Genomic DNA, 14,077 nt, shown 5'->3' with positions numbered 1-14,077 from the left:
CGTAAATGGCCGTTGGTGGTTTGTGTGTGTGTGTGTGCTGACTATAGGATATCTCCTAGCTGGGTCTATATGTATTTTGGCTGTATGAACCAGGCTTACTATCGGCTCGGCCCATCCCGTTAGACCATCTGTCAATCATCAGTTACAGGAGAGACGGAGGAAGAGAAGAGAAGAGAAGCAAGGTGGAGATAGATTTTCCTACTGCTCCTGATAAGTAGAAGTACTGTGCTGAATACATACAGTACATGAATAGACACGGCATCATGTATAATGTAAATGTAAAATGTCCCTGAGATAAGAGTAAAGGAAAGAAATGCGTATTAGAGATAGGAGCTATCTATCTATAGGTGTTGCTTGTTCATACCTCTACAGTTAAACCATCCTTTTTCCTACCAATATCTCACAGTATGGCAATTTTTTCCCCCACTGCACCTCATCCATCAAAAACACAGCGAAGGTGTTACCACGAGTGTCCTCTGAGTGAGCGAGTGTGTGTCTGAAACGTGTGTGTCCATACATGTATCGATGCATGTGAATAGAATCTGCGAATGCAAATACGGGTGTGTAAACAGCGTTTGCATGTCTATATGCGTGGGGGATGCGTGACTGTGTATATATAAGAAGGCATCTATATCTTCGCATGTGCCTGTGTGTGCATTTCAGTGTGTGTATGAATAATTCTAGACATGCCACGCTGTCTGCAGAGGCCTCCGCCCCTGACAGAGGATGAAATATTCATGCTAACCTAGTTGGGAAGAGGACTGATGAGGGACCACAGGAGACGAAGAGACGAGGAGAGGGGGAGAAAACTGTGAAAAACGAAGGAGCCGTTTTGAAGCAGACTTTGCGGCTGCGGTCCAATTACCCTTCATGTCCTGCTAACTTTCATCTTAAAAAGGGAATGTGTCTGGCATCGAGACGACAGAGGGAACGTGCCACAGACTGGGAGACATCTAAAAAAAACATACTGGAAATGGTGCAAAAAGCACACATCATCACACAAAGGCTAAGTGTCCTTACTTAGATGTCCTACTCGTTGTGTCCACAACAAGGTGAATATTTCATCGAATTGAAACAGAAAAGAAATTCAGCATCCCTGACCGTTAGGATTTGCAAAATCACTTACAAGTCACTGTTGTTTTCCTTTATTGATGGCACAAACTGTAGCTTGTGTTCTGCTCAGAGAAGCAACTAAGAATGTTTGCACTTTTAAAAGGGTGAACACCGCTTGATTTATCGTTCCACTGAACAAGGACAATGGCTCTGAATCCTGCTCCTCTGCACCTGGAGCCCTGCTGGTTTTCATTCAAGCTGCTCACTCGGAAATTAAGTTACACCTCGGAAATGCTAAGTGAATTAATTACATCGTAGCATGGCACCCTGCGTCCCCAGGAACAGGACTGAGAACCGCTGCTCTGGGAAGATTTAATCAATATACTGTATATGTCAGAGGTGCCCAAATCTTTTCCCTTGGAGCGCCAAAACTAGAACTTAATGGTGGACCAAAAGTAAACACTTATTGTATTGTTTAGATGCAAAATGGCACTTGGATCCCAAGTTGGGCCAAATCGAACCCAAATTGGGCAGCCCTGGTATACGTACTGTACAAACTGTTGATGTGGTGTGAAGTCTGGAGCCTCTAGTAATAAGCCGTGATTGTGAAAGATGTAGTAGCTCAAATTCTAGTGCAGCACAGGGCTGAAAATCTATTTACAGAATAAAGCTCTCAATAGTTGTACAAAGCACTGAGTGCTGTGTGGCCTTGCGTAATTTGAACCAACCCAGAATTAATTTGAAGAAGAAAAGGAAAGGAAAATGTCTCAGGAGTCTGGACGTCATATCGTTGGTTTAGTCATTTGAGCCTTCAACACGACATAGCTCTATATAAATCCTCCAATTGTCTGTTCCGCTTCCAGCTGCTTTTTGTCCAAGATTCCCACAGTGGATCTGCTGTAAATACATTTCCATGCCTTTTTCCATGACCAATGTGCTGCCTTAACCATGAAATATCATTGCTTTCTGGTAAAGTATTCTTGTTGGTTGTGAACTTTAAGTTGCAAAGACAGAAACTGATGTCTGCAACATTTGGGCTCAGAAAAAGACACTATCCAAGGCTAAAGCATCTTAAAATACAGTCTGATTAATGTTAACGTCCGTAGTATAAGATTTTCTAGTGAGAAGTAGGCTCATTTTCTCATAGACTTCGATACAATCAGACTTATTTTTGCAACCGGAGGAGTCGCCCCCTGCTGGCTATTAGAAAGAATGCAAGTTTAAGGCACTTCCTCATTGGCTTCACTTTTCAGACCCCGGAGTTGCCGACTGGTTTCCTACCTGCCGTTGAGCTGAATCCGATCAGCCAGTTTGGAGAGCTGGTCGGGCAGGCGGCGCTGCTTTATGACTCCCTCCGGGCTGACCGATACCTCACACAGGGAGTAGGTCTCGGGTGCTGCGAGGAGGCCGAACTCGTTGACGGTGTGGGTGACCACATCCTTGGCGGTCGTGTCCTTACTGATGATGATGTAGCAGCTCTGCTGGTCGGCCTTGAACACCCGGATCACCTGGTCTGGGATGTCTGAGAGTAGAGGAGACAGAAAAAACGGGGAAGCTGTCAGCGACCAATTAGTGTTGAGTTGATGGTTACAGTATGTGGAGGCCAACGAATGTCAATAACGCAATAAAAGCAAATGTAATGAAGTCTACGACACAATAAAACAGTAATCTAAGAGCAGTTTCGCAGTTTTTGGCATTTATCTTTGTCTGAGTAATGTACCAATAATGTGATCATTATGAAATGTAGGCTGTGCCAGTAATGGAAGAAATGCTATCAGGTTATAGTTTCCATATTTTATTTTCATTATATTATCGAGGGTTTCAGGTGACAAGACTTATGTCCTCTCCTCTGAAGATCTGCTGAGCTGGCTGCTCTCCTGCCAACAACGTCTTTGGTGTGAAACCAAATGGGCGAAGGATCAAAGACACAGCGGCTTCTGGTGTTACAGTAGCTTAAATTAAAGATAAAATACAACTTATACAACTATTTACATTCACCAATGGCATTGCTAAATTATCCTACTGTTGAGCCAAGTCACAACACCCTGTTTCATCTTCTTTCCAGCTTGTCAGTCTTTCTCTGAAGCCGATTTTCTAGTAGATTTGCATAATGATCATCATCTGTTGAGTGTTTTGATGATTATTTATTTGTGCTTTTTAATTTAACACCTGTGAAACAATCGGAAAATAACTTTTTTATTTTCTCATTCAAAGCACGCCGCGCAATATCTCTTTTTTTCCCTCTCTGTTTTTTTTTTTAAAATGAGTCGGGAAGCCGACAGCAAAGCCTAACTTTACTTTTAAAGTTATTCCTGTCACCTATTCCACATAACATCATATGAAAACCTATTATGAAGAAGAATTAAAGCTATGAACCCGGCGTCATTTAGGATTTCACAAGACCTGCAGATGTATAATAGAATTATACATTATGTAATGTACCACTTAAAAGCACTAAATGCAAAAACTGAATAATTCATGATAAAAAAAACGATCAAACAGCATCATCTCTCACAATGACTCGGCTTTTCTATGCTAGACGACACGCGGCATTATTGTTTAATTGATCTGAGGAGTTATTCAACAGTAAGAGGCCAAAATAAAAGCCTGAACATTCAGCGTGATGCTGGAGGAGCTGCACGCGACTCCCACGGCACGATGTGTGTTAAATAATGGAAACGTTCCCCCCTGAGTGAAATACTGCATTAAAGAGCCCCGTGTTTGAGTAAGGAAGAGGGTACGGCCCATTAGCCACAGGCAGCCAAAGAGCTTTAAAACAATGAGTCATGAACGCCGCACGGTGACAAGTGGAGGGGGAGTCGGACAGACCAGATGAAGCCGTCACACGGCCGCAACGTGTGTGTGTGTGTGTTAGATCAGGTTTAGTTCGACAACATTAACTGAAAATGAAGGGAGATCACAACGAGATAAAAGGTGTGTTCGACTGATGAGTTTGTTCAAATGCATATTCATGCAAATGCACACACACACCTCTGCTTCCTCCTGTTTACCAAGCAGGAGAGGATGCTCAGACAAAAAGTCATTACCTTCACCTCTTTATTAACATCTCTGATCTGTCTGTGGGGATCTTTAGGTGTGTGTGTGTGTGTGTGTGTGTGTGTTTAAATGACAATAGCAAGGGCAGCATCAGCACAATAAGCAGAAACAAACTGCTGAAGGCAAAGCCAATAACAATAAAGTCTGAGTGAATGCTCATAATCAATCACCACTGCTTGTTTAAAGAGAACTGTGTGTGTGTGTGTGTGTGTGTGTGTGTGTGTGTGTGTGTGTGCACAGGATTCATTGGACTTTCAATATCAGTGATGTATGAATGAAAGAAGAAGTGATTTTTTGAGGGAAGTTGCATCAATCTGGATGTGTCCATGTGTTCACATATTGATGATGCTTTCTGTTTCTTTACTGCATATTGCAACCCACAAATTTACATCCTCATGAAACTAAACTGCAAAAGCAAAATACGTTTTGAGGGAACACATTTTCTGCCGGATTACGGTTGCAGTTTTTTAACAGTTTTAAACACGTGATTAACGTTGTAAATTGAAACAAAACAAAACAAAAAAACAATTAATGACTATGTTTATAGTCACGGTCGCTCGATATACTACGTCACCTGCTCTGTGCGTCATTTCTTGTACTATGTAACTCGCTGCGACTGTCTGCAGACTTCTGGTACATGTTCACAGTGGCGTTTTTAATCACGAGGGATCGCCTCCCTTCCCAGCATTGCACACTTGATGGGCTGCCACTAGACACCTGATTGGACGAACGCTTTTCCTCGTGGGCGGTTGCTCCCAGCTTTGAAACTGGTACCAACATGGAAACTCTCTTCTCTTAGATTATGAAAATAGTTCACCGAAATGTGTTTCTAAAAACATTTTATGCGAGAAATAAGCCATGCAGTAGCTGAATCTGTCGTAATTTTAGAACGACAACGTTTGATTAAAAAATTTGTCAGGAGTTTCCAGAGGCGGCGAGTTGGGCCGGACGCCAGATTTACATAAAGAAGCCTAGATCTAGGAAATGACGAGCAGCCAACGTGACGGTCTGCTTCTCGAATTGCGCCGCCACGCTACCAGAATGCATTGCACGGCTGCTTATATAGACAATGAATGGGAAGCGTGGAAAGGCAAAATGCAATTTTGTTGTATGAGAACATAATCTTTAGAAGACAGAGCTGAAATATGCTATTTTGACAAGACAGGACATTCATGAATGTTCTTATCCAAGTGTTTCCATACTGTTATTTCTGCTAGCGGATCCATTATGTTTATTGTACATTTATACGTGTATCTTGAATGCATATTTATAGTCTTATTTCTTCAAGAATCCAGATGTTTTTTCTGCTTTGTATAATGTGTGAATGTCACTTTGTGGACATATTGATGTTTTGATGTCAGAGGCCAGTCTTGGTTATGAATGACCTCTCTATGGACTGTGAGCTTATTGATTTAAATCACATGACAAATGCACTTGATGTGACAGTCAAACGATTATTTATCCTGAAGAAGGGCGATATGTGCAGAAACATGCAGTATCAGAAATACTCAGATTGCATCAAGAGGGATAAGCGTGTGGCTCCCTCCCTCCTTGTTTTTCTGCAGTAGCAGAGCTCCTCTGTGTTTATGTGCAGCAGGGTGGTGATGGTGGGCTGAGTGGAAGCTAAACGCTTTGTGTCTCATTAGCTGTGATTTGTGATTAGAGTGTGGGAGGCTCTCGGCTAAATAGCCGGCCATCATATCCGGGGGGCTTAATCACGTTTAATCCTCTGGACGAGCTGCGACCCGACCTGCACACAGGAGGACAATCAGTGCCCATCCAGCCAAACATCCAATCAATTATCATCTTTAATAAGGTATCATTCATTTTCATCAACACCAGAGAATGGCCTGAAGCCAAAGAGGAGTTCTACACAAGAGGAAAAAACAGGCTTGGGTTTTTTTTGCAAACGCAGCACAAGAGAGGCTACACACTTCCCACAAGCCTCGGTCTCCTCCTCCGCCTCCTCCTCCTCCTCCTCCTCCACCTCCTCGCCCTCTTTTCTACTGTTTGCCAAAGCTTTTCTCAGTCACTCCATCATACAGTCGGAAGACATAAATCACACGTGAAAGCATGCATAGAAGAGGGCAGTGCATGATGGTCTGAGGTGGTGAGAGGAGAGTGGATTAGAGTAGCTGGGGTTTAACACCAGGGCCATAATAAATAAACACACATGAGAAAATGTGTGAGGAGGATTTTTCATCCTCCATAGCCTTAAAGGATAAAATTAGTGTTATTTTATGTTTTTATGAATATCAACAACCCCCCTGAAGAGAATAAAATCAACACTGCATCTATCCCGCTAACAAGTTTTGTCTCTGAAGCCAGAGCATGACACTACTTATGCATTACTCTATGTGAATAAAGTCAGTTTTTGTCCAAAAGCACACAAGAAATCCTCATTAGGTGTCATATTATTTCATGCTCCTTCTTGTGTCAGTGACTGGAGGGGTGTGTGTCGGTGGCTGTGTTTGACTGACAGCAGCCTGCGGGTTTATCTCTGGTACCGGCAGCAGGGGAACGAGAGACAAATTAAACAAACTTGCCCTGTAGCTTACAAGCCGTGTGCAGACAACGTGTTGTTAGTGCTGGTACTGAAGATTTAAGACCACACCAGCATCTAACTGGACCGCAGTGATATTTGCAGGTATCGTTTACATGCTGTTTAATGCTGCAGCTGAGCAACTTATATCCCTTTCACACCGAGGGTTGAACCAGCGTTGATTGTGTTTGAAAGGGTTAACCCGTGTTGACCGACACGGCTTTGTGACCCAGGTCGAGTTTTTAGATACACTGGAGATAAACGATGGATGATTCGGATATGTGGCAAGTCTTTTAGGTGCGGCACATTTTACATTGCACACATTGATGATGCCACTATCATCCCCTTCCTCTGTAATCCTTCAGACGTGTAAATCCCCCGCCCATTTCTAGCACCTGATGTCATTGGTGTGCATTGCTCCCGGGTTGTAACCCAGGTCGTATCTGAACTGTCATGAGCAGGGATTAACCCGTATTGACTGGTTTGGTTTGAATTGCGAACTTACATTAACAGCACATTTTTCCAAAGTAAACGTTTGTTTGTCTGGCTGTTCGTCAGCATGACCGTCTGCCTATGATACTCATATGTTCTCACAAGGATAGATGACAAGTGGAAGAAGAATAAACACAATACAAGGCCCAAAGCCAGAGCCTGAAGGATGCGGCTCATGGATGCAGAGATGCAAAGTGTGGAAAAAAAAACACAATGGATTAAAGAAGAAGAACTCAAGATGGAGGGGACATTAGGGAGGAATATTTAATGAAACACAGTCAAACTGTAGCATTGAAAGTACTGTATGTATACTTACAGTAGAGTCCCAGGGCTTGGCAAGCAGAGAAGAGAAAGAGAAAACACAGTGAATATGAGAGACGGAGAGAGAGTGGGATGAGTACAAAGAGATTTAGTGCCTGGAAACATCATGACAGAAGTAAAAAAAAAAAAAAAAAGGAGGGAAGACCAGAGGAGTTTCTACTGTTCATGGGAAACAAGAGTGTGACTCATCCTTTCTACACTACAACATCTGTTTAAAATCACGGCAGCAGAGTGGAGAGAGAAAGAGAAACAGCAGAGAGAAAGAGAAAGAGACAAAAGAAGAAAGACCAAAAACAGAGGATCTGAAAGTACAACTTAAAGACATGTTACCACTTTGCAAACAAGAGACGACACATGAATAAAACAACGCTCCACTTCTCTGACTGGTTCAGCTTTAGTTGTTTGTCACAATGTCAGGCAGATATCTGGTCAACTTAGGACTGCAACTAGAGTGGATATACTTCCGGCCACGGCTGTCACCGGCATTGAGGCATAAAAACAACCTAAAAAAACACCTTAACACAACCCAAGAGTTGTCTAAAACCATAAAATTAACTTAAAGAGACTAACACATCAAGATTGTATATTGATGCATCAGCGTTTCTTCGATGCTAATGTGATTACAGGTTGGACTTTGGAGGTATTACGAGCCCTGTTGAGCATCTGGAACAGGGGTTTCGTTTTCTCTCCTCTACTATTAAATCTAATGAGAAGCCAGAGGACGGAAGGAAATTTGATCTAATGGCGGATGATTAATGTGGCACAGTTGGTGTGTGTTTGTACTCCAGAACAACACAACCACATGTTGTACCGCGTGATGTATCGGCCTACAAACATGCAGGTGTGTGTATGTGTCGCTCATTGACAAACGGCCTGTGGAATAAATCAGGACGATATTCACTCGCTCGCTCTCTTTCACCTTTCCTGCTTTCTCATTCTCGTTCTCCCCTTTCTCAATATTTCATTCTCACTAACACGGAAACACACACACATCCACAGGGAGTGCTCCATGTTAGTTTAAATTATTATGGCAGCAGAAATCCGTCTGACAGGAAAGGAATAAATAAGTCCAGGAGGTTAACCTTTTTCAGACGGACACAATTCTGCAACAGTTCTGTGGCACTTCAAAAAGAAAGACCCCAGGGTGACTGTGTGTGTGTGTGTGTGTGTGTGTGTGTGTGTGAGAGAGAGAATATAACCTATGCTATTTCTTCGAGTGAAGAGGAAAGACGGAGAGTTTGCATTCGAGGCAACCGAGTGCACACGACCCTACACTTCTCATATGGCTGCTTTTAATGCGATTAGATTCAAGGATGAGAGGTTGTCTGTACAGCTTCTCTGACCATCGGAGTCCTTCACTCCACAAGTGGCCTTTCACTGTTCAATGAGGCCGAGGTCTCAACACAAGTGTGACAAACAGCTTCGGGAAATAACCACCGAATTGTTTGACTGAGACGCCTGAAATGAGGCCGCGGAGGTCATGAACGGCTGTGGATGAGTGGAATGAAAGTTTTGCTTCCCTTTCACCCAAAGCCCTTGCAGTGGTTTAGTACACAAACATGAATACAAATAGGATTTTTTTTTTTTTAAGGCTTTTAGGAATTCAGGTTTTGTCTTATGTGTTGTAACAAGAAATTTGTTTGCGTGGATGTACTTTGGTTCGACCCTTTGTTTCATATTTGAGTTTCATTTTGATAGACTACTTTCTGGCTGTTGTTTTTCTCAAGATAAATCAACCCACCATCAAATATAGTGATAACTCAATATGATAATTTATCGTCTCTAAATGGAATCGTATCGTGAATCAATAAGAATTGTGCCTATGGGAATACCACAGTGTAGTTAAATCAGACTATTGTCTTAATATCTGTATTTGTGTGCATGCATGTAAACATCAGTGTATAACGAAATATTTATTAGGTAGGCTTAAGTAGGCTTTACCATATGGTTATTTCATATAGACTATTTATTTATTGAATTACCAGAAAACATGCTATGTTGTGATATATATCGTTATCGAGATATGAAATGACCTATATCGTGATAGAAGACTTTGGACCATTTCGCCCAGCCCTACGATCAAACGCATTCATTAAGAAAGACGCAAAGAAAGAAACAGGACAAGAGTTAACATACTGCCCTTGGGGTACAATCAGTAATAAAGGATTATTCCGTGTCCACACAGAAATCCCTGAGTCAGCATTATTTCTTACCTGCGGGGTTGGAGAAGTCGAGGACGCTGGTGGCCGGGTGCAGCAGGTCGGGGCTGCTGGACGACAGGTTGCCGGGGATGGGCATGATGGCCACGCTGTGACGACACTGCTTGGTACCCACGATGCTGTCGTCCTGAGACTGACCCATGCCGCCATCACTAGAGAGGGAAGTGAAGGGTGGAGTTGGGGGAAAGAAAGGGTGTTAAAAGAAAAAGGGTGTGATATTACAAGAGAGAGAGAGAAGGAGAGAAAGAAACAGGAAAATTAGATTTTCTCCATCAAATAATAACTTAATGTTCTAGCTTGTATTTTTGCAGCAGTAGACATTTTTCAAAAAAACATCCTGAATGTTTGTTTTTATGCGTTTTAAAACACAAATATTAGAATGCTTTTCCCTTTCATCTTGACAACATATAATAACTCGTAGCGTGATGGAAACAAATATCAGGAGATGTAATCAAAATGTCTACTCTTGCAGAATGACAACACACAATATCAATATCACTATATCTGTCTTTTAATATGCAGCAGTGACACCAGCTGAAATTCATCCACGAGGCGGCTTCATGAATGGCAGGAACTGATAAGAGGCATTCGCGGAAAGAGACAAACAAGTTCACCGAACACACACCACACGAGACAAAGAGACAGGTATACACGAGCTGACAGAGACACAAACGAGCATCGCAAACAGCAGAAAAAGAAATGAGAAGTAATGAGGATTTTAAGCTCAAACAGATGTGGCTTTGCAGGTGTTTTTCTTCGCACATTTCATTTGTACTTTGTATCCCTGCCCTTCCCTTTTTTGAATGCATGTGTTGGTGTTAGCGTTCAGCCCTCTGTTCTCTTGTGTGTGTCCAGCGGTCGGCCACATTATGAGGCAGAACTGGACGTGAGAGACAGGCGCCTTTCTCTACCTGGCAGCCTCAGCCTCTGGGATATGCAAACATCAACCTTTACATTAATGGCCTCATTATAGACTGCCTGGATCTGCATACATGTGATGGAAATGGCAACTCTTTTGAGACAAACCCAGAGACGGACAGGTCGGGCATTGTGATTCTGAACAGCCCCAAAATGATAAATGTGACTTCCTGAAGGTCGAATAACACTTTCTGAAACCGTTGTGGTAGCTTTCAACTCTCAAGCTTTAGAATTGACTTCATGAGCTTAAAGAGGACCTATTATGCTTATTTTCAGGTACATACTTTTATTTTGGGTTTCTACTTGAACATGTTTATATGCTTTAATGTTGTCAAACCGGCTGTGCTGCAACACCTCTTTTCAACCTCTGTCTGAAACGCTCTGTTTGAGCCAAACTCTTCGGACTAAACTCTAACTAGCTTTGTTTGAGGAAGTGCCAAACTAGCCGCTAGGCAGATATTATGCAAATGTGTTACTTGGTGACATCACCACGTTACAGAAGAAAAGGCGGGACTTCAATCGAGGCGTTTCAGGCAGTTCAGGAGCAGTGTTTCTGTGGAGGAGAGTAACTCCCTTTGGCGTGGACTTTGTAACTTTTGCAGACATTTTACATTCACAAACTATATAACACATTAAAGGAAAGGGAAAAAGCACAATATGTCCTTTTTAAAGTAGGTATATTTATAGGATTTCAGACTGATGATTTATTGAGTAAATACACATTTCAATATGTTGTCGTTGTGCGTTTGTGTCGCAGTCTCTAATCAAGTGTCTGAGACAGAGAGTTCATCTCGTCCTGCCTGCATACTAATTGTAGCTTCCCTCTTTGGTGTGTGTGTGTGTCTGTACAGCATGTACTGAACACGGTGCAGTAATGCAGGGCTTCCACTAACACAGCACAGTGCTGCCGTAGTAAAGCCTCAGTAATCTTTAAGTCACCGGTCGAAGTGCTGCACCGACAAGATGGAAGGACAGTGAAAACAGACACGGGCAGACAAAGAATGGAAGAGAAAAGGAAAGGTAACGAAATAGGTAGATTAAATAACTTTGAGGGTGGTGAAGAAAGGAGGAGGAAAAGACAAAGGCGATTTAGAAAGAGGATAATGGTGAAATTGAGACAGATAAGGATAGCATGGGGCTCAAATAAGACTAGACTGACATTGGTAGATCTCGACTGCATCACAAGTCTGTCACACTGTGACAAATGCGGTTTAAGAACAGACATAATTATACCTAATGATGTGCATGCCAGCAAATGTGTCTGCCATGATTGGAAAAAAGCCTGACTGTCACATATAAATAACTTGCATCCTAAACCACAATTACAAATTATACAGGCCAAATAATTTTGATTTGAGATAAATATGATCAAGTTTAGAGCTGGAACGATTAGCAAATCATTCGATAAGTTGATCGACAGAAAAATAATAGCCAACTTTTTTGATAATCTATTCATCGTTAAGGTAATTTTTCATGCAAAAATTGCAGAAAATGCTGTTTTTAGATTCTCAAATATAGAGGTTTCCTGCTTTTCCCTGTTTTATCATATTAAACTGAATATCTTTTTGTTTGAGAGTTACAAAACAAGACATTTTAAGACATCGCCTTGGACTTTAGCAAACTGGGATGGACATTTTTCACTATTTTCTGACATTTTATAGACCAACTATTTATCAATAAAAGGCAGGGTTGGTTAAGATTTAGTGACTTTTGGAGCCAGTGCTGCTAGCTGTTTTCATTGGAGAAGAGTTTGCAACACTTGGCTCGTGTTTTGCGTCTGTATCATTTTTAAAAATCTAGTGTACTTCTGCTAGTTTCTCAAGGTCGCCCACCCCACCTTCAATCTGGAAAATAATTGGCAGATTAATGAATAATGAAAACAATCATTAGTTGCAGCCCTAATACAGTTTTAAAGCTTTAGTCCATTAAATACGACGTAGACGAGATGTATAGCATAGAAAAAAGCATAAAAGCTCATTTCTAAAGCTTCTAGGTTTTAATGTATACAGGTATCTATCTGATTTACTTCAGATGGCAGGCGTGCTGACTGTCAAACCATCTGCAGCCCATAACACGCCTCTCTACTATTCAACACTGTTTTAATTAAACCAACGTCTCCTTGATATTTTCTGTAACTTCCCTGCAGAATACAATACATATAATAGAACATCTTAGACTGACTCCAGAAAGAAGTGGTGAAACACTAATTGAAGCGAAACAAAGAGAAGGAACACCTTGACTTTGCGGGGAAGTGGGATTCAGGAGTTAAAAGAATTAGCATGAAATCTTCAGATGCAGCCCTCTAGTAGTGTTGCTGAAGGTCAGTGGTGCCAGTGTGTGTGCGTGTGTGTGCGTGTGTGTGTGTGTGGGCTGCCTGCTGTGTGCAGGTCTGCAGATGGATACTGAATCAAATGGTTGGAGGATGGGGAGTTACGCAAGAGGTCTTACCGAAACAGGCCCCTGAAGCAGCGGAGACAAACGGGAGAGAGACGACATTGAAAAGCGTGAAAAAGAAAAAGAAAAAGAAAACAAAAAAAACAAAAGAAAAACAGAAGCAGGGCTAGGCTGAAGTGAATCAGCAATACAAGTGCAGCAGAGAGACAAGGACTCTCACTTAAAACAGCACAAACACACATGTAGGTTGACAGAATATATACAATAACCACACAATATGTCCACACTTATACAATAAGTGTGGACAGGTTTGCTGAAATAAATAAGCAGAACATTTTCATAAAGCCAGCATAGACTCATACACAGACACATGACAGGAAATTGCAGGACTTGTGAGGAAATCCAACTTGACTATTTGACCCCATTAAAAAAAAAATTACTTGTGAGATAATCTGTCAGCGAGTAGAAGGAAGCACATGAGGATTATAGTTTAAGAAACATGTAAAAGAAAGCAGCATTAACTGTGAGTTAATGACCAGATAACAAACAAACAGCGCACAAAAATGACGGCATCACTTTCTATCTTTCTTACTACTGTCAAGCAAGTGTAAGATAGTGAACATTAACTGAACAGTTCTCTTTGCAGCTGAAGCAGCAGCAGCGCAGTAAAATGTCGACGTCCTGTTGAATGTTGAGATGCACAAACACTTAAAGGGATAGTTTGGGTGGTTTAAAGTGTATGAGGTTCCATAGTCAGTGTATTACCTACAGTAGATGATGGTCGGCATGCTCTCAGCATCGAGAAACAGACAGGAGTTACCGACACCAGAGCAAAGTGAAACTGAAGCTGTTGTATCCATCTATGCTCTCGCCAAAGCCACCAGACTCCATTGAAAAAAACTGCAATATTACCTTGCAGAACACGGGGAGGTTGCTGGTCTAACGCTGCCTCGATCGGCTAGTTTGTTTGTGTTATTGTGTCACTTTGGTGAATCCGAACTAACCAAAGTCAAACAATAACACAAACAAACTAACCGATCGAGGCAGAGGTAGACCAGCAACTCCTGTGATCTGTGAGGTA

The 14,077-nt window shown here is 41.9% G+C and overlaps 1 protein-coding gene across 7 annotated transcripts in view; it reads right to left on the bottom strand.

The window, feature by feature from the left end:
* rapgef6 (Rap guanine nucleotide exchange factor (GEF) 6) overlaps positions 1-14,077 on the bottom strand; it is a 161,347-nt gene that overhangs the window by 18,186 nt on the left and 129,084 nt on the right. For 5 of the 7 annotated variants that reach the window (XM_037747738.1, XM_037747743.1, XM_037747737.1 and 2 more), the window contains 2 exons: positions 9,679-9,836; positions 2,335-2,608 (listed from right to left, as the gene is read on the bottom strand). In XM_037747738.1, the coding sequence (XP_037603666.1) occupies positions 2,335-2,608; positions 9,679-9,836 (432 nt within the window). Of the gene's footprint in view, positions 1-2,334; positions 2,609-7,460; positions 7,476-9,678; positions 9,837-14,077 lie in introns of all 7 variants that reach the window. The other 2 variants (XM_037747740.1, XM_037747742.1) reach the window with 2 other exon arrangements.

Source organism: Sebastes umbrosus, chromosome 17 (assembly GCF_015220745.1).
Source record: "Sebastes umbrosus isolate fSebUmb1 chromosome 17, fSebUmb1.pri, whole genome shotgun sequence".
Lineage (NCBI taxonomy): Eukaryota > Metazoa > Chordata > Actinopteri > Perciformes > Sebastidae > Sebastes > Sebastes umbrosus.
This window is presented reverse-complemented; position numbering and strand designations above follow the sequence as displayed.